This window comes from Heterodontus francisci, chromosome 23 (assembly GCF_036365525.1).
Source record: "Heterodontus francisci isolate sHetFra1 chromosome 23, sHetFra1.hap1, whole genome shotgun sequence".
NCBI lineage: Eukaryota > Metazoa > Chordata > Chondrichthyes > Heterodontiformes > Heterodontidae > Heterodontus > Heterodontus francisci.
In genome coordinates, this window is record NC_090393.1 from 29,828,842 (window position 1) to 29,856,259 (window position 27,418).

At 41.0% G+C, this 27,418-nt stretch overlaps 1 protein-coding gene across 1 annotated transcript in view; it reads left to right on the plus strand.

Annotated features, from left to right (window-relative positions):
- tbc1d10ab (TBC1 domain family, member 10Ab) overlaps nt 1-26,992 on the plus strand; it is a 68,712-nt gene extending 41,720 nt beyond the window's left edge. Inside the window, exons 3-9 of the mRNA XM_068054940.1 lie at nt 297-404; nt 1,656-1,762; nt 2,793-2,907; nt 4,725-4,790; nt 6,642-6,831; nt 11,092-11,246; nt 24,892-26,992. Coding sequence (XP_067911041.1) covers nt 297-404; nt 1,656-1,762; nt 2,793-2,907; nt 4,725-4,790; nt 6,642-6,831; nt 11,092-11,246; nt 24,892-25,386 — 1,236 coding nt within the window. The 3' untranslated portion in view covers nt 25,387-26,992. The remainder of the gene's footprint in view (nt 1-296; nt 405-1,655; nt 1,763-2,792; nt 2,908-4,724; nt 4,791-6,641; nt 6,832-11,091; nt 11,247-24,891) is intronic.
- The last annotated feature ends 426 nt before the right edge of the window (nt 26,993-27,418 follow it).

The following is a 27,418-nucleotide window of genomic DNA, read 5'->3' on the forward strand; positions in this document are numbered from 1 at the left end:
AATTTACTTCAATGTAAGTCAAGCTAGTAGGACTACAAAATATAAAATTAAATTATTAGAAAGTAAACTCAAAACTTAAAAAAACCTAAATCAAACAGTAGTAAACTTTGAAATAATACAACTTTAAGTCGAGTCAAAGTTGTACGCGCTCCCATATTTCATTTAGAAACTAGTCTAATTGAGCTAAAATACTAAAAGGATGAACCTCATCCTTGATCTAAAAACAGATGAGACCATTAAAGAGAATTGAGGCTGTACAATATTTGTGTGATAACATTCCTGCTTCTATGACACAGGTAAAACTACGATGTCAGAAAGGAATTCCTCCCTCACTGCGAGGACGAGCTTGGCAGTATTTGTCAGGAAGTAAAGTAAAAATGGAGCAGAACCATGGAAAGTTTGATGTGAGTATAAACAGAAAAGATATTTACATTGGCTTTTAAAATATTCACTTATTAGGAACCTTAATGGATGACGTGACAGTTATTTCTCCCTACCTCTTTCCTACTGAAGTGTTTGACACTTTCACTGGAGTAACAATCTGTAGGTGCCTCATTCTTTAGTACCTTGCCCAAGTGGCTACTGTTCATATTTGAGCCTTGGCAGTGACGGCTTACAAACTTCCCACCAGTGAAGTACTTCACATGCATTTGCTGTAGGAATCACTATAGTTCTTCAGAATGGGGATCTACATTATTTTTCTTTCTCTTCCCTGAATCAATTTACTGACAGCTCCATGCCTTTCCTTGGCCACTGTCTGAGGCTGAAAAAGACTGTTTGCAACCTTGGTGGCCTAATTTATCTGGAGGTGAGCTTCCAGCCCCATATCCTCTCCATTACCAAGACTGCCTATCTTCACCTCCATCTGCTGAAACCTCATCCGTACCTTTGTTACCTCGCGACATGACTATTTCAATGCTATCCTGTCCAGTCACCCACCTTACACACTGCAAAAACTTGAGCTCATCCAAAATTCTGCTGACCATATCCGAACTCGTGCCAAGTCTCATTCGCTCATCACCCCTGCACTCGTTGACCTACATTGGCTCCCAGTCCAGTAACAGCTCAAATTAAAAAAAAATTCTCATCCTTGTTTTCAAATCCCTCATAGCCTCACCCCTCCCTACCTCTTTAATCTTCTCCAGCCTCAGATCTCTGTACCTCCACCCCCAAATTCTGGCCTCTTACACACCCCTAATTTTCTTCACTCCTTCAGGATTGATGGCTGGATTGTCTAAACCCTGGGATCCTCTCCCCCTCTCTACCTCTTTCTCTACTCCTTTTAAGATGCTCCTTAAAACCTACCTCTTTGACCAAACTTTTGATCATCTGTCCTAATATCATTACCGTGTCAAATTTTGGTTAACACTTTTGTGAAGTGCCTTGGAATGTTTTTATTATGTTAAGGGAACTATATAAATGCTTGTCATTGTCTTAACCCAGAATGGAACAGAAGAATGGTAAAATAGGCATAAACTAGATTTTGCATAACCCTGTAAAGTAGTCTGTTTAAATGCAGTTATGTTATTTTAACTATGCAATATCCTGCTATGGTACTAAATTGTAGTTAGTACAGTTAGAAAGCTTATCAAATATTTTATGCTGTATCAAAATAATTATTGAAATCTGGTGGTTATAATGGTTGTTTTCTTTAGGAGATGGATCAGTCACCTGGAGATCCAACATGGCTTGATGTAATAGAAAGAGACCTCCATCGCCAATTTCCTTTTCATGAGATGTTTATTGCTAGGGGAGGCCATGGGTAAACACATGCTTTTTGATTTTGATGTTTTTAAAAATGTAAAGCGCAGTGTTAAAGGGAAGGTTATTCTTATCCATAGGATGTTGTTTTTAAAAAAACTTTAATTAAAAAAAACTGTTTACATGACTACTATATGAAGTCCTGAATCTATCCTTCTGAGGTAAGCAGATATGCTGGAGTGAGGTCAGGCAGCTCTGTATGAAGCTGTAACAAATCGAAGGATATAGAACTTTACAGTTGACTTTTGAAAAATAATTCTAATAAAAGATAAGGAAGTGCTTTATGGGTATTGTGGTGCCTTATCCCTTTAAATATTTTACTGTATTTGCACTTATTTAATTACATTTCTGAATCCTTTTGTAAGTACTCTTTACATTTGTTTCTTAAGCCTACTGTCAGACATGACTCAGCAATGGTACTCTCACCTGAGTCTAAAGGTTGTGAACCCCACTCCAGAGATTTGAGTGCACAATCCAGCAGGCACTTCAGCGCAGGACCCAGAAAGAGAAAAATTCTTGCATTTATATAGTGCCTTTCATGATCTTGAGATGTCCCATTAATTCACCTTGCTGACACATTTTAAGGTTCAGTAATCCATCAAGCTAGTTCTTTCAGTGTTATTGATATTTACTGCTCAAATATGAACATTGCAAAAAATTAGGTAGAATCTTATTATTAACGTGATGTTTTAAAAGGTACTGATATGTGAATGCCCCTCTTCAACTTAATTTAAAAATGGGAAATGCGATTATAATGCTTAAATTTGAAGGGAGTTCGTGAGCTCGTGTGGGGAATCTCTGTGGAACCAGGTGACGATCATTATAAATTAAGACCTCCAAGTTAAACATAACATGAGAAGTAGCTGTGTCACTTGAATGTTGACTTCATTCACGTATACAAAAGAAAAACTGAAACTATGGGCATTCATAATGAGGGAAGAGGAAAATAGCATGTTCAATAGATATAAATGTTAAGGAATGGTTCCTTTTTGTCTTCTCAAAACTCAGTTGATTCTTTGTGTTTATTTTAGGCAACAAGACCTTTATAGAGTTCTAAAAGCATACACCATTTACAGGCCAGAGGAGGGGTACTGTCAGGCACAGGCTCCAATCGCTGCTGTCCTCCTTATGCACATGCCTGCTGAGGTAACTGAACTGTGTATTTTTTCTCATTGCTTGAACCCAATTCGAAAAGTCTTTTTGGAGGAAATTATGTTTTGAGTGTTTAAAATTGCATGCAAAATAGGGAAGCTCCACAGCAGTCTGTGATGTAAAGTGGAGGCCAGCACTTCCCCACAGGGAGGGAAGGAGGAAGGAAAAATCAGAAGTAGAGTTAACCCACTACAACTGTCATGTATCTTAGTCTCTGCTTGCAGAGAAGCATCAGTTTCTGATCAGTGACCTATTTGACTGGGAATGGTGCCTGGTATGTCTTTAAAAGGTTGAGGAGAAAGTGTTAATTGTTCATGGTTCCCCTCTTTTCCTGAAAATAGTAATTCATACTCGTATATAGTTCCACAGGTGGCAACCTTCTGTTACCACATACAAGTACCATTGTTTCCTCATGAAGAGGCTGCATGCAGTGCTGGCAGAACATGCATGCAAATGTAATATTTCTATTTACTTAGGTCTGTCACATTTCAGATATTGCATACTGTTTTATGCAAATTTTTATGTTGCACTTGCAGTAGATTTGTTCATTTCATTTTCAGAAAACAGTAAATCAAAATTTAATAGCTTCTCATGTAAATTGATATATCAATGAAATTAACTAGTTAGGAACTACTAAACATTTTACATAAAAACAAATCTGGAATCACCAGTCTGTAAGGTCTACCCAATAAATGTCACGTTGGAGCAATTCAGCGCTCTCGAAATACTTTTTTTTTGGACAATTATTACATCGGCCATTTTTACCCTCGACAACATGGGATCAAAAGGTTTCTTACATTTCTCATCAACCTTCAAAAATAGATCTTTTGTAACATGATTGAAACTTTGTATGAAATGCTTTGTGTCTGTAATACTTCCATTAAGGCTCCATTTGGAGGTCTTGCCTTCTCCCAAAAAACTTGGGCCTACAGTTGAGTTTTCTACTCTATACTTGCAATGCCCTGAATGCTCCTGAATGACCATATGTAATATTGCTCTGCATGCATCAATGTGATTCTTTACCAGGGAGGCATACATTGCCGATTACAGTAATGGGATGTCTGAGTAACTTTATTTTTCAAAATACATTAACGGCTAAATTATGAGAAGTGATTACTCAAGCTAGTGTTGTATAAGGCATGATTTGATCCAAGTTTTCAAAATATTAATGAGAGCTGGTAGGGAGAGAAACTATTTCTGCTGATTGGGGAGTCGAAGATTAGAGGACATAATCTGAAAATTAGAGCCAGGCCTTTCAGGAATGATGTTGGGAAACAGTGTTACGCGCAAAAGGTGGTAGAAGTTTGGAACTCTCTTCCAGAACTGACGGTGATGCTAGGTCAATTGTTGATTTTTTAAATCTGAGATTGATAAATTTTTGTTATCCATAGGTATTGAGGGATATGGGGCAAAGTCAGGTATATGGAGTTAGGTCACAGATCAGCCATAATCTCATTGAATGGTGGAACAGGCTCGAGAGGCTAAATGACCTACTCCTGTTCCTAAGAGTAGATGTAGAATGATTTTTTTCTCACTTTGGTTAGCATATTCAGTCTGCTGTAAAAACTTGTGATTTTGTGTCTTAGTTCACAATTCCAAAGTCTTTGTGTACCCTACTTCTCTGAATTCTGAAGGCTAATCTGGAAGAGTATATTCCAATAACAGATGGAGATATCTTAATTTGATAAATTTCAAAATGTAACAATAGTACTAACAGCATTTTCTAATCTTGCATTTAGTGTCTTTATTTCAGTATTGCTGCTGTTCTCAGGCATGAGTAGTTCTAATTGTTTTCCTTTTCTGTTTCATAGCAAGCTTTTTGGTGCCTAGTTCAGATTTGTGAGAAATATCTTCCAGGATATTACAGTGCTGGATTGGTAAGTTTTTAAACCTACTGATGGGAACTTCTAACTTTAAGAAATAGAAATCAGAACTGCCAACCACAGTGTTTTAGTGTGGGCGAACGGGAATTGGTGGCAGAAAACAGTGGTGCGAATTCTGCAGTTTTATAGTTGTGTACAGTAGTACAGACCTATTTCTATGTAACTGACTAAATTTGTCTGAGTATATTGAGAAATATAGTTGGAAGATGCTTCTTTTGGTCCTTTTAAAATATTTGCTAGTCTCAGAAATAATTTTACTATATGATGTAGAAAACCGTCAGTAATGTGACGTTGCCTTCTGGAACAATGCTACCAGGAATTCTGCGGCATTCAGTAGTGAGTAAATATATGCTTAATAATTACAAGTGCAAGACCTGTTTCCCTCCAGTCACCTCTGGTTTTAATTCACTTGTTGACTGAATTCTCTGCTTCACATCATTGGAAAATGGAGCTTTGGGTTCAGGCCTTGACCCTTGCTGATTGAACAGGACGTGAATTTCCTTAGGGCTTCTTCAATTCTTTCTCCGGAAGTTTAGCAGACTATCTTTCCCAATTTAAAAAAAATTCCTGCTATGATGCATTATTTATAGAGACCTGGACTTAAGCTTTGAGCGATTATTGCTGTCACTTGATGGATCAGTAATTCCAGATATCCCAGAAATGTGGTGATTTATACAGCTTTTTTAAAGACAAAGCACAGTTTTTATTTACATTACCTAATTTAACAAGTTTGATTTATTAGAGAATTGTATGACTAGATTTTTTTTTTTAAAAAGTGAGAAGTGGCTTGTTTTTTGTTAAATTAATTTTGTTTTTAATGAGACCTACTTTTGAAAATTAAGTACATGATGTTTCAATTAAATAGTTCAGTTAAATACATTTCTTTCACATCCACATGGCTCCATTTTTAAGTTTTATTTTCAAGAATATTGCTGAAATGTATGCACATTTTGCCTGTAATGATTGTAGCTAGGGCTCTCTCCATACCTTCCCAAAGTGCCTACTTTGTAGACAAACTCGCTACAGTTGACAGAATTCAACCTTTAAACTTCCACTTGCACATACACTTGGACATTGTACATTTCTTGCTCCTTCACATAAGCTTTTACTGTTCAATTTAGACCTGGTCTCCCAAGTCTAGTTGCTAAACACAGTTGCCTTTATCTCCTAATTTGGCAGCTCCTCAATTTTTCTATTTTCCACTGTGAGGGAGCTTAATTTCCTTTCGCACTCGGACAGTGCCATTCTAGCCTCTTTTGCCAAAGGTTTTTCCCCAGCTCAAGCTATATACAGTAGTGGCATTGTGTAGGAATCCCTCATGTGAATCGAACACACTGCCTGGATTGCAACAGAAGCACGATAAATGAAATGTCATATTTAGTTGCCTGGATACAAAGAGTAGCTCAATTAGATATTTCTAAATTATAGTATCCCAACTGACTTAGAATGGGCTAAGAATTGAGCCAAGTACCTTCTGATCTAAACAGCTCAGTACTTACACTGGGTAATGGCTTTCCAATAAAAAAATTTCTATGGATAACCTTAAAATATTGCTTTTAATGTCTTTTAATCCTGCTACTGATTACCACTCAAGTTTATTGTGAATTTAACAAATGTTGAGTTAGAACATCCAGATTAAGATAAATTTGACTTGTATCTGTGACTCATGCATTACCAACACAAACCTTAAGTATGTGTTAAATTTATACTGCATTCCACAACTACTATTCACATCAGTGAAACCCCATCGAAGGTTATGTAGTTCAAATACTGTATCAAATAATTTCAAGCTGAACTATTCCAATAGAAATGGGCATATTTTCATAACTATGATTTGTTCTTCAGGAAGCAATCCAGTTGGATGGGGAGATCTTTTTTGCTTTGTTGCGTAAGGTTTCACCAGTGGCACATAAGCACCTTAACAAGTACAAAATTGACCCCATCCTCTACATGACTGAGTGGTTCATGTGTGCATTTTCAAGAACTTTGCCATGGGTGTCCGTGCTGAGAATTTGGGACATGTTCTTCTGTGAAGGTACATAATCAAAACTGTTTATATTATCACCAGCATCAGCCATCTGATATCTAAGCATTCATTATATGTAAGGTGGCAGGAGATGACCAGTATTTCTCAAGTTCATTTAATGATCTGGCTGCTTAGAATTGCATAATAGCTTCTTGGCTGACCTAACTTGAGAATTTTCTCCCCTCCTTCCTTATTAAACATCTAGCTTTTTCTATGCACCTTTCCAACTGCACAGCTAGGATTGACAACTCTGTAAGGCGTCTGCAACCTTAGTAACAGGAGCTTTAATTTAGTTAAAAACACAAGATCTTAAGAGCCGCAATGCTGTTACTGAAATGCCATTAATGAAAATCAAGACAGTCAGGAGATGGGAATATTTATATTTCCATAAATAAGATGGATGCAAAAGACAGGAAAGTTTAAAAACAGCTGTTGATTTCTGTGGCGAGTCATTTGACATCTGGACAGGTTGAATCAATCAAGATCAGGAGCCGTACATGAGTCTTTAATGAGCCACATGTGGCTCCAGAGCTAGAGGTTGCCAACCCCTGCTCCTGGGAGTCATGGAGTCATAATGGCACTGAAGGAGGCCATTCGGCCCATTGAGTCCTTGCCAGCTCTCTTGAGCATTCCAGTCAGTCCTATTCTCCCGCTCTAAACCCATAACTCTGCAAGTTTATTTCCTCACATACCCATCCAATTTACTTTTGAAATCATTGATTGTCTCCACTTCCATTACCCTCGTAGGCAACGAGCTCCAGGTCATTACCACTCGCTGTGTTTAAAATAAATTGTTCTCATCTCCCCTGCATCTCTTGCCTAAAACCTTAAATCTGTCTCCCCTAGTTCTTGTGCCATCAGATAATGGGATCAGATTTTCCTTGTCTAACTAATTTAAGCCTGTCATAATCTTGTACACCTCCATCAAATCTCCCCTCAATCTCCTTTGCTCCAAAGAGAGCAACCCCAGCTTCTCCAACCTAACCTTGTAGCTAAAATCTTTCATCCCTGGAGCCATTCTGGTAAATCATCCATGCAATCTCTCGAGGACCCTCGCATCATTCCAGATGCGGTGACCAGAACTGGACAATGCTCTCGTTGTGGCCTCACTTGAGCTTTGTAAAGATTCAGCATAACTTCCCTGCTTTTGTACTCTACACCTCTGTTTATGAAGCCCAAGATCCCATATGTTTTGCTAACCACTCTCTCGATAGGTCCTGCCACTTTCAAGCATCTGTGCACCTGGATCCCAAGGTCTCTCTGCTCCTGTACACTCTTTAGCACTGTGCCATTAAGTTTATGTTGCCTCTCCCTATCTGCCCATTCTGGTAGCCTATGTATATTCTGTTTCAGTCGATTGGTATCATCCTCACTCTCTGGCACGCCTTCAAGTTTGGTCAGCAAATTTTGAAATTTTACTCTATGTTCCAATATCCAAGTCATTTATATATATCAAAAAAGCAATGGTCCCAGCACTTAACATTTGGGAAAACCACTGTGTATCATTCTCCAGTCTGAAAAGCAACCCTTTACCATGACTCACTGTTTTCTGTCCTTAAACCAATTTTTTATCCAAGCTGACATTGACCCTCTTAATCCACGAGCAATTTTGGTAACCAGCCTTTTATGTGATACTTTTATCAAAAGCTTTCTTAAAATCCATATAGACAACATCCATTGCTTTCCCTTCATCACCCTACCTTTTACAAATCCATGCTGGCTCTCCTTAATTAACTCAAACCTCGCCAAGTGCCTGTTGATTTTTCCCTGATTATTGTTTCTAAAACCTTACCCACCACTGATGTTAAACTAACTGGCCTGTTTAAATACTTCCCATGTCCTACCTTGTAACACATGATATTGTATAGGATATACTTGGCATCAGGTGGCAGGACTATATCTCCAACACAGAAGTCCTTGAAGCGGCCAACACCCCCAGCTTATACACACTACTGAGTCAGCGGCGCTTGAGATGGCTTGGCCATGTGAGCCGCATGGAAGATGGCAGGATCCCCAAAGACACATTGTACAGCGAGCTCGCCACTGGTATCAGACCCACCGGCCGTCCATGTCTCCGTTATAAAGACGTCTGCAAACGCGACATGAAATCGTGTGACATTGATCACAAGTCGTGGGAGTCAGTTGCCAGCATTCGCCAGAGCTGGCGGGCAGCCATAAAGACAGGGCTAAATTGTGGCGAGTCGAAGAGACTTAGTAGTTGGCAGGAAAAAAGACAGAGGCGCAAGGGGAGAGCCAACTGTGCAACAGCCCCAACAAACAAATTTCTCTGCAGCACCTGTGGAAGAGCCTGTCACTCCAGAATTGGCCTTTATAGCCACTCCAGGCGCTGCTTCACAAACCACTGACCACCTCCAGGCGCTTATCCATTGTCTCTCGAGATAAGGAGGCCCAAAAGAAAAGAAAAAGAAGAATACAGCACCAAAACAGGCTTTTCAGACCAACCAGTCCACGCAGGTGTTTATACACCACTTGAGCCTCCTTCCATCTTCTCTCATCTAAATCTATCATCGTAACCCTGTATTTCCCTTCTCCCTCATATGCTTAACTAGCTTCTCTTCAAATGCATCCAAACTATTTGCTTTAACCACTCCCTGTGCTAGCAAGTTCCACATTCTTAGCATTCTTTGGGTAAAGAAGTTTATTCCCTATTGTATTCTTGGTGACTACCTTGCGTTGATGGCCTTTAGTTATATTCTTCCCCACAAGTGGAAACATTCTCTCTATCATAACTTTCATGATCTTTTTTCAAGAGAAGCCTTTTTTTCTCAAGATATTGATAGTCATGAAGTCCTGCTAGTGTCCTAAATTTGTGTGTGCATGTGCCCATGTAGTGTAATGCCTCACTTTTTTTTTTAGGTGCTGCTGAGGTCACTAGCACAAGTGAGATGAGTTTGTGCAGTCTCAGCCCAATTTGTAGAGAGCATAGGCCCCTCAGTAAAGTTGCTCCCAACTGGCACTAAATCTCCAGTCTGTCTGGAGTCCATGGGTAGGTGATATGAGAAATAGAATGTGAATTATTGCAATAGGAGTATTCGTCTTGTGACTGAGGCGAAGATGCATTGTAGGGAGTGCTTACTCTGTAATCAACAATGTTATAACTGGCTAAGAATGCTGGATTATAGCGCACAAAACGTGAAGCACTTTATTTCCCAGCACCACATTCCTCACTGGCAGTAAGTTTCTGTCCTGAGCACAGTGGCGCAGTGGTTGGGCAGCACAGTGGCGCAGTGGTTAGCACCACAGCCTCACAGCTCCTGCGACCCGGGTTCAATTCTGGGTACTGCCTGTGCGGAGTTTGCAAGTTCTCCCTGTGTCTGCGTGGGTTTCCTCCGGGTGCTCCGGTTTCCTCCCACATGCCAAAGACTTGCAGGTTGATAGGTAAATTGGCCATTATAAATTGCCCCTAGTATAGGTAGGTGGTAGGGAAATATAGGGACAGGTGGGGATGTGGTAGGAATGTGGAATTAGTGTAGGATTAGTATAAAATGAGTGGTTGATGGTCGGCACAGACTTGGTGGGCCGAAGGGCCTGTTTCAGTGCTGTATAACTAAAACTAAAAACTTTGAGCGCCATGATTATTCAAATAAAGTAAGTTTTTTTTTAAACTGGCTTTTTATTTAAGAATCGTTCATGGGAGGTGGGCGTCTCTGGAAAGGTTAGCATTTATTGCCTATCCATAATTGCCCTTAATGGCATTAGTGAGTTTGAAGTCACACAATGGTATCATTTTTCCTCAGGTTATTTTCCAAAACTCTTATTTTGGTTGCCTTGCCAGTGTTTAGCAACTACCTTTTTGGTTCGCTGTCTATTTTAAGAATACAATTTTTCTGTTGCTCTGTTTTGATGTTCTAGTCTGAGCCCTTGGTCAGCTGGATGAATGTTTTTGCAAAGATACTTCCCTTAACCATTTAAAGACTGCTGCAGGATTATTTTAAAATCAAACTTTGTAGTTCTTTTGCATGTTTCTGCACCTTCCATGTGATATAACAATATTTTAAAATCTGCTTCAAATACTTGAGCATTGGTATAAAAATTGTAAAAATAGCCTTTTGGAAAAAGTGAATCTAATAGCCCATAGTTCCAGTGTTAAATACAATTCTGTTCCTCATTTGGTTTAGTTGTTCCCTAGAACAATGCAGACTATGTCTGACTTTTGAAAACTTGTTCACAAAGCTGAATTTTCATCCTGTTCCTGATGCTGCTAGTTTTGCTAATTACTATCTGCTTTTCCATTTTTGCTCTACCCAGGTGTAAAGGTGATATTTCGTGTTGGCCTCATTCTGCTGAAGTTTACCCTTGGCTCTTCAGACAAACTGAAGAAATGTCAGGGCCAGTATGAGACCATGGAAAAACTTCGCAGCATTGATCCCAGATATATGCAAGATGGCTTTCTCGTGCGAGAGGCAAGTCCAGTCAAAATTACTGCCTTTCCATCTGAATACAAGGAACAAATAATGTTATTTTGCAATCCATGCGGAACTGCCATAAAGTGGCATGTTCCTTGAAGATTTGTGCACTCTTATCAGAAGTCAGGAGAGAGAGATTGACAAAACTGCTATATTCTATTTTAAGGCAACTGGCTGGCCACTGGCATGGGGGAGGAGGAAGGATGTTGATCAGCCTTGGTCATTTGTATTACAACAATTTATATAGCATGTTAAATGTAGTGAAATGTCCCAAGGCACTTCACAGGAGTGTTATTAAACAAAATCTGACAGTCACATAAGCAGATATTGGGACAGACGACCAAAAGTTTGGTCAAAGAGTTGGATTATGGGGTGTCTTTAAAAGGAGGAAAAAGATGACAGTTATAATATGGGCAGCAGTTTTGGATGAGCTTCAAGTTTATGGATTGTGGAAGATGGGAGGCCACCCAGGAGAGCATTGGAATAGTCATGTCTGGAGCCAACAGAATTATTCGGGAGCATATAGGCTGAGCGTCAGAGACAGTGATGTTACAGAGGTGGAAACAGGCAGATGGGGAGGATATAGGGTTGGATGTTCCACTCAAAGACAAATAGGACACAAGGTTGAGCCTCAGACAGCGGCCGGGAGAGAGATTGAGTTGGTGGCTAGGAAACAAAATTTGTGGCAGGGACTGAAGATAATAGTTTCAGTCTTCCATATATTTAATTTGGAGGGAATTTCTGCTCATCCTGTTACTGTATATTGGATAAACAACTTGACAAATCAGAGGCAGTGGAATGGCCAAGAGGTAATGCTGGATGTTGTCAGCATACATGTTGAATGTGATGTATTGCTGAGGCGCTGCATGTAGATGAGAAATGGGGGGTGGGGGGAGAAACCAAGGATTAGGGACTCCAGGGTAACCGTATGAAGTGGGAAGAGACATCATTTCAGGAGGTTCTCTAGCTGCGACTGGATAGCTAAGAATGAATATTACCAGGGAAACTTCAATTCTTCGCTAGAATTTTAATATTCCATGAATGATAAAAGTTCTAATACCTTGATTCATTATTCTTTGATTCACTTGATAAACAAAAATGCCGTAGCTAATTACAAAAATCAAAGTAAACCTAAACATCTGATGCAGTTGTAGGGAAAATACACTTTTCAACTGAATTTTGATGCAGTTAGGCAAGGCAAAAATTAGTTGATATGAATGAATCTGGGTGGGTTATGTGTTTCTCCCAAGAAATTTCTTAGTTGAGTCTGCACCTTTCTGCAGCATATTACTTCAGAACAACATGATTCCCATTTGCAGGGTTTTCATTACCACAAATCACTTGACCATTATAAAACCATTGCTTTTCTGTAATTCATGTCTCTCACGCACTGGCTTGGTTGGGCTATCTGATTTTTTTGGTTTTATAGCCATACCATACCTGTGATGTAGGTGTAATTGTTTTCATTTAAATTATGTGGTCGACTTCATATATTTCAGCAGTGGTGTTCATCCCAGAGGATTAACAGTGCATTAAGATATTTTGAAATTTAGTTTTCATGCTTTCTTTACACCTCTGAAGGGCCTTGGTGTTGGTTGTATGTTAAAGATGCTATATAAGTAGCTGTTGTGCCAATTTGTTGGAGGGTTGACAGCCAAGGGCTTCCTGCAGTGGACAATATTACAACATTCTCTTGTATATTTCAGTAATTTATAAATTTTCCTTGTGTAGTCACAGAAAAGGAATTGATTTTAACACTTAACTTTACCCTATGGAGGAAGTACTTGCAGTGTTGCTATCTTTCAAAGAGCTGTTGCTGGGTGCTGCTGTGTAGGCCATTTCTATGCTAAAATGTAGGTTTTGACTGAAAAACAAACTGACCACAGAGTAGCATTTCAGCTCACCTACAGATTTTGGGGTTAGTTGCCCGTTAACCACAGGTTGAACCAGTAGCAAACAATGAATGAAATTGTGACCATCAGAATTTGATTTGACCTAAATTTGTTTCAGCACACCTAGGTAACTGCTGGATAGCTTCCATAAGATAAGAAATAATTTATGCAGATGTCATGACTAAACCAGTTAGAATTTAGCATTCATCACCTCACAATTACACACATATATAAGAAATTGGCTAATGGTGCAACTGCTGCTTGAGCTATTTGAATCATGCTGTGAACAATGGGATTATACTATATTCATTCCTGGATTGCGTTGACTAATTAAAAATGAATTGTTTAAATTGAATTTGAGAATCTTTTGAGGATAGCAAAAATAATAAGGTTACAAAAATTCAAGTTTGTTTAATGAGGGAGAATACTATCATTTGAGATTAAATCCAAAAATTTATTTCTACTTCAATAGTTCGATTTTTACTTGCTGGAATTTTGTGCCCTTCCCTCATTCTCCAGCTGGATGGAGCAATCCCTACCTTTCCAGTCGTAGCCAGAAAACCAGCTCCAGTGGTTTCTCTTCTACTTCCATGCAGTAAGAGTCCCCCAAGGATCTATCCTGTGCCCACTCCTATTTCTCATCTGGTGTCCCTCAGCAACTTCATCTGAAAACACGGCCTCTGATTCTATTTGTACGCTAACACCACCAGCTCTGCTTTAGCATCACTTCTCCCGACCCCTCCACTGCTTCTGATTTGTCATGCTGTTTGTCCAACATTCAGTATTGGACTATCTACTTCCACCTCCGTAACGTCACGTCCCTGCTCCGCCTCTGCTTATCTGTTGAGTTACCTCTAGACCCACCTATTCCAATGTTGTCTTGGCTAGGCTGCTATCTTCCACATTCTATAAACTTGAACTCATCCAAAACTCTACTGCTCGTATCCTAACTCGCACCAAGTCCCATTTTACCATTTGTCCTTTTTCTCTCTGACCTATATTGGCACCCAGACTGGCAATACCTCAATTTATACCTTCCACGGTTTCGCCCCTGCTGCCCCTCCCCCATCTCTGTAACCTCCTTCAGCCCAGTTACCTTCCAAGACCTCTGCAATCCAATTCTGGAGATTCTTTTTGCTCCACCATTGGCGGCCATGCCTTCAGCTGCCGAGGTGCTAAGCTCCTTTAAGATGCTTGTTTTTAAAAATGACCTCTCTTCACCTGTCCTAATATCTCTTTGTGGCTTGGTGTCAAATTTAATTTGATAATGCTCCTCTGAAGTGCCTTTGACATCTGACTATGTTAAGTGCACTATATAAGTGCAAGTTGTTGTTTGGTGGTGGTGCATGTTTTAACCCTGGCTATAGTACAACTGATACCAAAGCTTAAAAGCTCCAGTGACGTTCAGCCCTCAAAAGGTCGACTCTTGCCACATCATCCTTCATGGGCTTTTACGTTAACATATGCACATTAGCTTAATTGCTTGAATAGGACGTTTGTTAGCATGGTAGTCAATTATATATTGGTGGTTGTTGAAAACGCCCAAAAATCTTCATGGCCCTATGGATTTAATGTGAAGTATCTCCTATTACTGAATGTGTTCCAAAGCCCGATGCATCAATGAATTTGTTCAGATGCCCATGTCAGAGAGTGAAGTTCTCATTAATACTTTTGAAAGTTAAATTGTTGAATTTACTTATTAAACTCTAGGAAGAGTACTTTTTATTAAATACTTTGCCATTTTAGATAAAATGTCAAACTGAAGCATTTTGATTTTTTTAAAACAAAACACTTTGTTTTCATTATGAAAAAGGAAGCAGTAGTTATACTGAGGTCATTTGTCAGTTTTGGTCAGGAATGCATGGTAAACATGTAAAACAAGTTGATGTACAGCATTCCAAAAAGCAGTGTCTATTTATGGAATCTGTTAGCTATGGACACACCCAGTACTGACATGGTAGAAACCAGGGCTGGGGAGCTCAGATGTTCATAAGTAAACTTGTATTTCCATCTACAAACAATAAGTGTGGATGACACCGAGCCACATCCTCAAATTAAAATAATGGACGTGTTGAGGCAATGACAAATTTGCAAGACCTCAAAAAAAAAATTTTAAATGTAAAGCAAAAAAAACCCCATAAAACTCCATATTGGTGGAGTAAACAGATGCTCAACGTTTTGTGTTTATGCTTTTCTTTAGAACTGAAACATGAGAGATGAACAATTAACTAGTAAAAAGAAGGAGGTGTAAGGAAGACGGGCAAACCTCAAGTGCCAGTGAAATGATTGTTTGTTTGATGTAACATCTTAGTTAATGATGGCAAGAAGGACATTGTTAGCATGGCAGTCAATATATATTGTTGGTTGAAATACATCTAAAAATCATCAACCCCATGGGTTGAATATAAAGAAATGAAAGAAAACGAAGGATGTGTTGAATAGTTAGGCAGTGGAATACATAAGGCAAAGGAACAAAAATGTGAGAAATGGAAAACCTGAGGGTCAAGTTTGAAACTAAAACAAAATTGCTGGCAAAGTACAGGTCTGCCAACTCCAAGAAGAGAGATAACAGGTCAGTAAGGAGATGCACAGCTACAACCCCTCCCCCTTAATCCCAACATAACTTTATTTGATCATTTTGATCTGGAAGTTTAAAAGCCAGTGGATCAGATAAATCTTCGTTATGAATGTATGATGGTCAATAAATCAGTGTTGTCCAGTTTACTATTGCTAGTAGGTGAAGTTAATTACAATTTTCATAAAACTCATCCATCGAACCGTAGGTCCAATATGCTGTGCAACAGACCGTAAGGAAGTAAATTCATACTTTCCCCCATAGTTCCTACATCTGTATTCCCACATCTGTCCTACATGTGTGTTTTGATAGGCTCCCTGCCAATCCTGAATGCCCTGGACAAGTAACCATGGTGGTTTGAGAGTTGTGGGAATCTAGCTGTTGATGTATGATGGCCTTTCACTTATTTGGGAAAGATTTCACCTTTTACTCCAATTTACACAAGTTCAACTGTAGATTTGATTATTTTTTGAAACAATCCCATCTGCTTTGGGTGCAGAGTTACACCACTGGTGCTGTTGCCATGTCTGACCAGGCATCCTATTCAGCTAATGTTAGACAAGCTATCTCTTATCCACAACGTTATTGACTCAACTCCTCCCTTCTCAGCAACCCATGTATTTACAATCTCTATGCACTTAACTTGCCCAGTTCATCACCAAGACTTGAGAGCTCCAACATCGCTGTGACAGTACTATGGGAAAGCAAAAGCAGTCTTTGGGGAGGAGGGGGCCACACAATGGCCTATGCTACAGCCAGAAATTTTGCAAGAGACTTCAAACTTGAAGGGATCTGAAAGAGAGTGGGTGAACTAGCAGCCCAGCATAAAAGTTTTTGCATGGCCAGTGCTAAAAGAGCCCTCATCTGGGCCAGAGGAGAGCTACACAACCTACTGTTTGGGTACTAAGTGGACACTCTGCTTTACCAAGCTGAATAGTTTGAGCAGGAGGATAAGCCGGCAGAACTCCTAGCATATATGTCCTGTGCAAACAAACCTAGAATTGAACCAAAATAAAAACAAGAAATGCTGGAAATACTCAGCAGGTCTGGCAGCATCTGTGGAGAGAGAAGCAGAGTTAACGTTTCGGGTCAGTGACCCTTCTTCGGAACTCAGAATTGAACCATTGTGCCAATCCTAAAACGAATTGGTCAAACCACCAGTGAACCCAAAGAGATAAACAAGAATTTGCCAGGTGCTGTGTCTTCTGCTACGTCTGTTGAGGTACAGACTACTCAGCAAGAAGCAGAGTGGCTGCTATCTATTTTCCCATTTTCACATGAAGTTTCACAAGCATTAGATGGTCCAATTTCTGCTTATGAAATCCAGATCCTGTTGCAGTCCTGCAGTCCAGCAAAACACCATGGCTGGATGGTTTCCCTGAATTCTATGGAGTGCTCATCCCTGACCTGACCAAGATGCTAACAGCACAATATTCACCAAATACTGTTGACATACACCATTCTAGAATCATTCAATTGGTCAAAGTCCCTTTCATGCATAAAGAGGACAAGGGCCCCAATGCCTGTGCAGCATATCTCTCTTGTTTGTGATCATAAAGAACTGAACAAGATCCTGGATCTAGACTGGAGTAAATTGCTTCCAGCCTCATGCACCCAGAAGAAACCAGGTCAACCCAAGCGAAAAACACTAGACAACTTTTCAATATCATGCACTACTGCAAGAGCAGAATTTCTAGCCCTGAAAAAGCCCTTGACTGAGCAGAGCTTCCTCATCTCTGTGTTTGAGCAGATGGGCAACTCAAAATCCTCCACCACTCATAAACCCTACCCTGCACAAACATATCCAATTCCACCCAACCAGGCAGATAAGTGCTGACAGAATTGGTTCTGCCACAGATTTTCTTTTCCTGGCAGCACTAAGAAAAGTGACCCAAGTACCTGAAACGTCTGACAGTCAGAGCCAACTTCCCACCCTCCCCAGTCTCTCAGAAACAGGGCTATTTGCTGATGAGACAGTTCCCATAATCCACAGTGCTAACAAGGACATCCAGACCCCATGAAGTCTCATGGCATCACGTCGAACATGGACAAGGAAACCTCCTGCTGATTACTACCTACCATCCCCCGTCAGCTGATGAATCAGTACTCCTCCATGTTGAACACCATTTGGAGGAAGCACTGAGGGGGGTAAGGGAGCAGAATGTACTCTGGGTGGGGGACTTCAATGTCCAACACCAAGAGTGGGTCGGTAGCACCACTACTGACCGAGCTGGCCAAGCCCTAAAGGACATAGCAGCTGGACTGGGTCTACGGCAGGTGGTGAGGGAACCAACAAAAGGGACTTGTCCTCATCCGGCCCAATCTGCCTGCCACAGATGCATCTGTCCATAACAGTATTGGTAGAAGTAACCACTGCACAGTCCTTGTAGAGACAAAGTTCCGTCTTCACATTGAGGCTATCCTCATCGTGTTGTGTGGCACTACCACTGTGCTAAATGGGATAGGTTTCAAACAGATCTGGCAACACAAAACTGGGTATCCATGAGGCGCTGTGGGTAGCAGCAGCAGCAGAATTGTACTGAACCACAATCTGTAACCTCATGGCCCGGCATATTCCCTCACTCTACCCTTACCATCATGCTGGGGACCAACCCTGGTTCAATGGAGAGTGCAGGAGGGCATGCCAGGAGCAGCACCAGGCATACCTCAAAATGAGGTGTCAACCTGGTGAAGTTACAACCCGGGACTACTTGCATGCCCAACAGCATAAGCAGCATGCAATAGACAGAGCTAAGCGATCCCATAACCAACAGATCAGATCTAAGCTCTGCAGTCCTGCCACATCCAGCCGTGAATGGTGGTGGACAATTAAAGAAATAACTGGAGGAGGTGGCTCCAAAAATATCCCCATCCTCTGATGAGGGAGCCCAGCACATCAGTGCAAAAGATAAGGCTGCAGCATTTGCAACAATCTTCAGCCAGAAGTGCGGAGTTGATGATCCATCTTGGTCTCCTCCTGAAGTCCCCAGCATCACAGATGCCAGTCTTCAACCAATTCGATTCACTCCGTGTGATGTCAAAAAACTACTGAAGGCACGGATATTGCAAAAGCTATGGGCTCTGACAACATTCCAGCAATAGTATTGCAGACCTGTGCTTCAGAGCTTGCTGCACCCCTAGCCAAGTTGTTCCAGTACAGCTTCAACACTGGCATCTACCCGGCAATGTGGAAAATTGCCCAGGTATGTCCTGTACACAAAGCACCCATCAGTCTACTCTCGATCATCAGTAAAATGATGGAAGGTGTCGTCGACAGTGCTATCAAGCAGCACTTGCTTAGCAATAACCTGCTCAGTGGTGCTCCGTTTGGATTCTGCCAGGACCATTCAGCACCTGACCTCATTACAGTTTTGGTTCAAATGTGGACAAAAGAGCTGAACTCGAGGTGAGGTAAGAGTGACTGCCCTTGACATCAAGGCAGCATTTGACCGAGTATGGCATCAAGGAGCCCTAGCAAAACTGGAGTCAGTGGAAATCACGGGAAAACTCTCTGCTGGCTGGAATCATACCTGCCACTAAGGAAGATGGTTGTAGTTGTTGAAGGTCAATCATCTGAGCTCCAGGACATCACTGCAGGAATTCCACAGGGCAGTGTCCTAAGCCCAACCACCTTCAGCTGCTTCATCAATGACCTTCCTTCAGTCATAAGGTCGGAAGTAGGGATGTGCAATCATCAGCAAACAATGTTCAGCACCGTTCGTGACGACTCGGATACTGAAACACTCACTGTAGAAATGCAGCAAGACCTGGACAATATCCAAGCTTGGGCTGACGAGTGGCAAGTAACATTCACGCCACACAAGTGCCAGGTAATGACCATCTATAATCAGAAAGAATCTCACCATCTCTCCTTGACATTCAATGGCATTACGATTGCTGAATCCCCCACGATCAACATCCTGGGGGTTACCATTTTGACCAGAAACTGAACTGGATTAGCCATATATATACCGTGGCTACAAGAGCAGGTCAGAGGCTAGGAATTCTGCGGCGAGTAACTCATCTGACTCCCCAATGCTTGACCACCATCTACGAGGCACAAGTCAAGAGTGCGATGGAATACTCTCCACTACTTTGATGGCTGCAGCTCCAACAACACTCAAGAAGCTCGACACCATCCAGGACAAAGCAGCCTGTTTGATTGGCGCCCAATCTACAAATATTCACTACCTCCACCACTGATGCACAGTGGCAGCAGTGTGTACCATCCAGAAGATGCATACAGCAAGGCTCCTTAAACAGCACATTCTAAACCAATGACCTCTACCACCTAGAAGGACAAGTGCAGTAGATGTAAGGGAACACCACCACCTGCAAGTTCCCCTCCAAGCCACACACCATCCTGATTTGGAACTACATCGCTGTTCCTTCACTGTCGCTGGGTCAAAATGCTGGAACCTCCTTCCTAACAGCACTGTGGGTGTACTTACCCCACATGGACTGCAGCAGTTTAAGAAGGCAGCTCACCACTACCTTCTCGAGGGCAATTAGGGATGGGTAATTAATGCTGTCCTAGCTAGCGACACCCACATCCCATGAACGAATAAAAAGAAATGCACAAGTCAGCAGTGTGATGGAATACTCCCCACTTGCCTGGAGGAGTACAGTTCCAATAACAATCAAGAAACTCGACCCCATCCAGGACAAGGCAGCCCACTTGATTGGCACACCTTAAACATTCACTCCCTCCACAACCTGCACTGCAGCAAAGTCTTCAACAGCGCCTTCCAAACCCACGACCTTTACTGCTGAGAAGAACAAGGGCAGCAGGTGTATGGAAAGACTACCACCTGCAAGTTCCATTCCAAGTCACACACCATCCTGACTGGGAAATACATTATTGTTCCTTCACTATCACTGGCACAAAATCATGGAACTCCCTAGCTAACAGCACTTTCGTGTACCTCTGCCACATGGGCTCTAGTGGTTAAAGAAGGTGGCTGACCACCACTTTCTTGAGGGTAATTAGGGATGGGCAATAAATGCTGGCCTTACCAGTACACCTACATCCCATGAACATTTTTTTAAAAAGTATCTGAATAGCATGTAAACTTGCACAAAATAGAGGTAATGTTCATGTCTATAATTCCCTACTGAGCTTTCCTGATCTTGGTTGTGCCATCGTTGAACCAGACAGAGGCTGCATGCTCTCACCTATGACAGAAATAATTTAATTTAGGGTAGAAGGTCAATGGGTTTTAATACAAGCATGGCAGAGTCCTTCAGGGGTTCCATCTCGCAGCTGTGGGGTTGGAAATCCTGAAAGGACAATTGATCCAAAAGTTTAAAAATGTTTGTGCATCAGGGAACGGTTTGGTTCCAAGCTTACCAAAGCACTTATCAGGATTAGTTTGAGTTATTTTGATGCCATTATAACTAGGTGGAGATATTTCTGTTCAGATCAGGATGCAAAAGTTATTCTGACCGTATTCCTTTAACAAGAAGTCCAAATGTTATTTGAAGAGGATTTTGGGAGAGCACTCGTTAGGTGTGGTAGTCAAAGTTGATATTCTGGCAGGCAAGCAAGCACAAACTTTTGTTTAGTTATTGTAGGTCACATTGATGTTATCGTGCCATTTGCTTGATGCTAATTTTTTTTAAACGTTTGTGTCTATTTACATTTTCGTCGACAATGTTATACACACCACCTAACACTGCAAGATCACACTTTCACGCAGTAAAACACAAAGGGACATAAGTCAATTTATGGGCTCCACCAGACCAGAATTATTCCCTGTGTCGCTATCTGGAATGTTTTAAATGCATTTGAAAGATAACTTTGTGTGCAAGTGTTGCCAGTTGGTTGGTTTTGATCCAAACTAAATTTTTTTTGTGCATTCATGAGATAATCAATCCCACAGCTGCCTTCACTTGTGAACAAAATTGGATTAATTTTCAATGCAAGGTAATTGAGAATATTCAGGGACTATTGGAACCTCCAGCAGCACTGGTTGACGCGCAATTCCCCTTCACGTTAATGCATCTGATGAATCTGACGGATTCCCAAATTGAACTCTGGGAAATTCCTTCAAACTAAAATAAAATCAGTAGGATCTTCCCTTGTGTTTTCATTTTGAATTGTTGCCCAAGGTGTGTGGAAACTTTGGCTGAGAAATTGGTTTCTTGCCGGAAACTAGTGGGAAGAGAGCAACACGCCTAGAACTCAAAGACTCTCCCCAAATCAGTCTTTATTTCCATAAAACCAGCGAAATGTGCTCAAATCAGTTTTCTGATTTAGCTTGCCTTGCAAGTTGGTCCAGTTTCTGTCAAATTTGGAAGTGGAGTCCAAAAACAGGCATTAGTCACCTGATTCAACATCTTCAAGGGGCCTGAGGCTGATTTCAGTTGGAAGTTGCTGGTTACCTATTTGGGATCACTTCCAGGGATGATTGTTCGGGATGCTACCACCCAAAATTAATCCCCTGAATACTCATTTAGCGACCAAAAATCAGACGTGGCGTGGGCCAAGAGCTACATCTTAAGTTATTACTTTTCCCTTTCATATCTGGTGAATCCATTGTGGCCTCAACTATTTACTCCCAATACTTTTTGGGATTTGGTGTGCTAATATTTTGATGAGTCTGCACTAAATGTTTCCAACGTTGAGGCTACAACAATTTGCTTTTGAAAGCTATCCGAGAATTACAGTTGCACCATATCCGTCCCAGTATGCTGAAGCACCTAGAGTCATTTTATGGCACAGAAAGAAGCCATGGAGTCTATGCTGGCTCTCCACAGAACTATGCAGTCAGTCCCACTCCCTGGCTTGATCCCCATAGCCCTGCAAATCTGTTGCTGTCAGGTGGCCATCCAATTTCCTGTTTTGTGCCGTAAGATGTAGTTTAGCAGGTAAACATTACTTCAGCTTAAATGTTCCTATTACCTACTGATCATATGGCAGCTATTAAAATAGCCGTCTCACTTTGCTTATAACCTTTATTCAGTATACAGTATAACAGTATGGAAATGTCTGGAGCCTGTGTTGTCAAACTGGCTACATCCCAGCACATACCACAGCCATCTGGAGCTTTTAATGTAAATCTTAAGATGTGGTTGTGGAAAAACAAATAACCAACTCTGTAGGAGATGGAACACTTCATGAAACAGCATAGAGCTTTTGCTAGTAGCTTGTCTCCACTCTTTTTGTGTTACTTTACATGGTTTGTATTTTAACATTCTTAAGGTTTGCTTATTATATTTAGCCTTCACACGTTGAGGAGTGATGTTAGATGGCAAACTAATTTTGCACATTTGTGCTGCCCCTTCCTGGTCATTTGTTGAAATCCCCCACCCCACCAACCAATCTTGCTTCCTCTCCTTCCATGCCACTCCATTTCCCTCCGCTTGCATGGTAGCTGGGGCCATAGAATTGTTGGGGTACGATCTACATAGAATTTACTTAAAATGGAATAATACTAGCATTATAATACTAAATGCAGCATTTTCTGACTTGCAGGCCAGAATTTTACAGTGGATGGACGGGAGCCGGACTCCGACGTGAAAGTCGGTGGCGAACCCGCTTCTGCATAGCCTGGGGATCTGTTCTGTGTTTTACGGATCCCCAGGCTTTAAAAGTTCCGAGGCAGGACTTCTACCCACTTGAGGGAGGAGGTCCCGCCTCAGTGGGCCGCCGGCCAATCAGTGGGCTGGCAGCTCTTAGTCCCAGCAGAGCCACCGGGAGCGGTGGCCACTGCTGGGACTGCAGCCCAGCCGACGCCATGGACCGAGGAGGGAAGGTAAGTAGGGGCATGCCTCACCAGGGGGATCGGTCCTTTCCTGGTGAGGCTGGAGTGGTTCTTTGGGGGAGGTGGATGTCTTGGGTCCTGGGGGGAGGCGGAGGCGGCCCTCAGTCGGGCACCCTGTGCCTGACTGCGCCCCCCCCCCCCCCGGGGTGCAGAAAGGCCAGCAGATATCACTGGGCGGCCTTTCATGTCCTCAGCACACCCGCTTGCCACAAGTAACATACCCGTGGAGGCAAGCGAGGGCCCTTAAGTGGCCATTAAGTGTCTTGATTGGCCTCGGGCGGGCGGGCCGTTTCCCACCCCCCGCCTGACCTCCGTAAACTTGTCTGGAGGCGGAAACGGGGCATGTAGGCCTCCCGAAGCCTGCTGCTCAATTTTACGCCACCCCCACGCCACCATCTGACCCGCTGGGACGGCGTAAAATTCCAGCCACAAAGTCTATTATTGTAATTTTAGATTGTGTTTTTTAAAAATGGGGGAAGGGAGAGTTTGATTTATGTATACACACTCTGGATAGTGAGTAAGAATAGAGAAAGCACCAAGGTTTGGACCCACAAAAGCACTTGTGAAAAGTTTAATGGCTTTGGTACATTTAAGTGAAATAAGGACAATCAATTAATAGTATTTACAGCACAAAAACAGGGGTTTGTGCCAGTGTTTATGTTCCACACAAGTCTCCTCCCACTCCTCTTACCCCATCAAGATAGCCTTGTTTATCTAAATTCCCCTTAAATACATCAGTGGTAGGTCACTTCAACTGCTCCTTGTGATAGCATATTCTACATTCTAACCACGTTCTGGTAAAGAAGCTTCTCCTGAATTCCCTTGTGGATTTATAAGTGACTACCTTATATTTTTGGCCCCAAGCTCTTGTCTTCCCCCACCAGTGAAAGCATCTTTTCCACACCTACCCTGTCAAACTCTTTGATAATCTCAAAGACATCTATGGGGCCACTCCTCAATCTCTCTTCTAGAGCAAAGAGCACCAACCGTACAATCATTCCTGATTATATAGCGCCTTTCATCATCTCATGACATCCCAAAGCACTTTACAGCCAACTAAGTACTTTTTGACTTTTAGTCACTGTTGTAATATAGGAAACATGGCAAGCAATTTACCTACAGCAAGCTCCCACTACCAACAATTTGATAATGACCAGATAATAAGTTTGTGATGTTGATTGAGGGATAAATATTGGCCAGGACACTGGGAGAACTTGACTACTCTTCGAAATAGTGCCATTGGATCTTTTGCATCCACCTGAGAGGGCAGATGGGGCCTCAGTGTAACATCTCATCCGAAAGATGGAGGAGACCAGAACATTCGCAGTACTCTTGTCAATGCAAAAAAAAAACACAATTGGTATGCAAATTTCAATAAAAATACTTTTATGTACTTTTTTTTAAAACAGATAATTGAACTTCCTATCACAGAAAGGGAGGTTGAAAAAGAACATTTAATTCAGTTAAAGAAGTGGAAGGACACACATGGTGACCTCAAGTACCAGCCTCCTCCTAGATTGCATGGTGCTAAAGCCATCAATGAGGCTGAGCCTCATTCTCATAAAGCCTTGGTTCAGATGCCATCCATAGTGGTACACTCTCCACCTGTCTCTCCATCTTCTGATTCAGGCAGCAATTCAAAGAAGAAAAAGGAAAAGAAAAATGCAAAAGAACAAAAGAAAGAAAAGAAGAAACAGGAGAAAAAAGGGGTAAAAGTAGAATCAATGGCAAACGGATCTGCCCCTGATGAGACCATTAGAATTTTAAAAGATGAACAAAATGTTAGCCAACCGATAGATGTTGCAGAAGAGCTGAATCAATCAATGCTGAAAAAGGACTCTCAGCTGCAGCAGTCTGAACAGAGTCTAAGCTCAGAAGGAACTGAACAGGACACATACTTATGAAATGAATCATTCCAGTACCCAGAAAAAAGCATAATTTGACATTTGAATCATTCCATAAGAGAACTGACATTTGGATGACAAGGTGGAGCCATTGATAGCCTATGTTTATATTTAACTTCATTGACCAGGTATAGTGACCCTTTCATGGCTTAACACAGCATCTTTAAATATGAAAAGTTGGTAAAAGCTTAAGTATCAAATTGTGTTTTTACTATTTGAGTTGTGTGATTAAACAATTCAAAGAACTGGCCAAAACCAGAAATATAATTTATCAGCTAGTGAAACGTAGGAAGAATCTGCTCAATATGTTCACCTTTAGTGAGTTTTTGTTTAACTCTTAAAACTCTAATTGAATGAATTTGTTAGCTGTTATCAGCAGAATAAGTGTTTTTTTAGGGGAAAATGTAAATATTTTTACGATATTTTTCCAGCAAACAATGTCTTGTATGGAGTTCCTGTAGTATTGTAAGATTTCTTCTTGGTTTTCATTCCAAGTTAAGATAAATAATATTTATATGATTTTTTTCTTTGATTATTTGGTCAGATACCATTCTGCTCCCATTTCCATTTTGAAGTAACAGTGAATTCCAGTAGCAAGGAAGAGACTTATTGTTGAGCTTTTATTCAGATTAGCTTTGACAGAAGGTGTTAATTACAATTATTTGAATTAATTTAACTGTGCACATGTGGTGGGGTTTTAATTAAATCTAACAGCGTTTCTGGCTTGGGTAGAGGATGTGCTGCCATAAATTTGTATGATTAAAACACTTTACATGTGTATTCATTTATTTGTAACATTTCTACTGTGTACAGATAAAATACAGGTGAGCAGAAGAAATTGTGACTAGGTATAAATATGCCACTTTAATAAACGTTTTCCATACAATGTTGAGAATGCCAGATATATAGTAGCGAGCAGGATAGATAGCCACGACACCTTACAAACTATGTATTTTCTAATTAACTTGCGAGCACTTTTTCCTTAATTTTGAGGAATGTAAATTTAAGAAGCTGGTTTACAGGAGGCTTTATAAATCCTCTTGATAAACTGACTACAAACTAGAGTATGGGTTTTTGCTGCTCTTGTATAATCCAGCTATTTTTCTACATAATTACCAATGCACAATGGATTTGCAGCAATTGTTAAGGTATTTAAGTGCTATTGTAAACCCACTTAGATCAAGCAAAATTTTCTCTCCTATATGTAGAACATAAGAATACATTACTATATAATGCCTAATTTTGATTGGTGTTTTATTACTCTACATTCCTGAGACTATTAAAACCGCCAAATATAGTGATGTGCAAACATAAGGTTAAACTGTCTGACCTAGCGTTAAGTCGATATACTTTTTTTTGTATTTGAAGAATCCTGTGTCAGTTTGTTTTGTTATGTGCAATCTACCATGAAAATACTTGGAGCTTATTGAATATTGTCTAATTCTATGTGGCCATGTAGTATAAGTACCACAAGCATAACATTAGTTTCTCTGCTTCCCTACAAACTGCTACATGCATTAATGAATTCATCTAAGCTACACAGCTTTATTTTGTCTCGCTGATGCCATGGATTCACAATGAAATCAATAAAATATTCTGGAAAGCATTTTTTGTTTTTCTTTGTTCAGTTTTCTTTTCTTTCCAGGTTACTATTCTCTGGTAGATTAGTGAACTTGGGAACATTGGAGCATGAGCATATTGTAGTCGTAATCATAGTCATTTACGGCACAGAAGGAGGCCATTTGGCCCATCGAGTCTGTGCTGGCTCTCAGCAGAGCAGTCAGCCCCATTCCCCCCTGCTTGATCCCTCTAGCCCTGCAAGTTTATTTTTTTCAAGTGCTCATCCAATATCTTTTTGAAATTATTGATTGTCTTCATTTCCATCACCCTTGTTGGCAGAGAGTTCCAGGTCATTACCACACGCAGCATAAAAAAAGCTCTTCCTCGCATTCTCCCTGCATCTCTTGCCCAAAACCTTCAATCTGTGTCCCCTCGTCTTTGTACCATCATTAATGGGAACAGATTTTCCTTG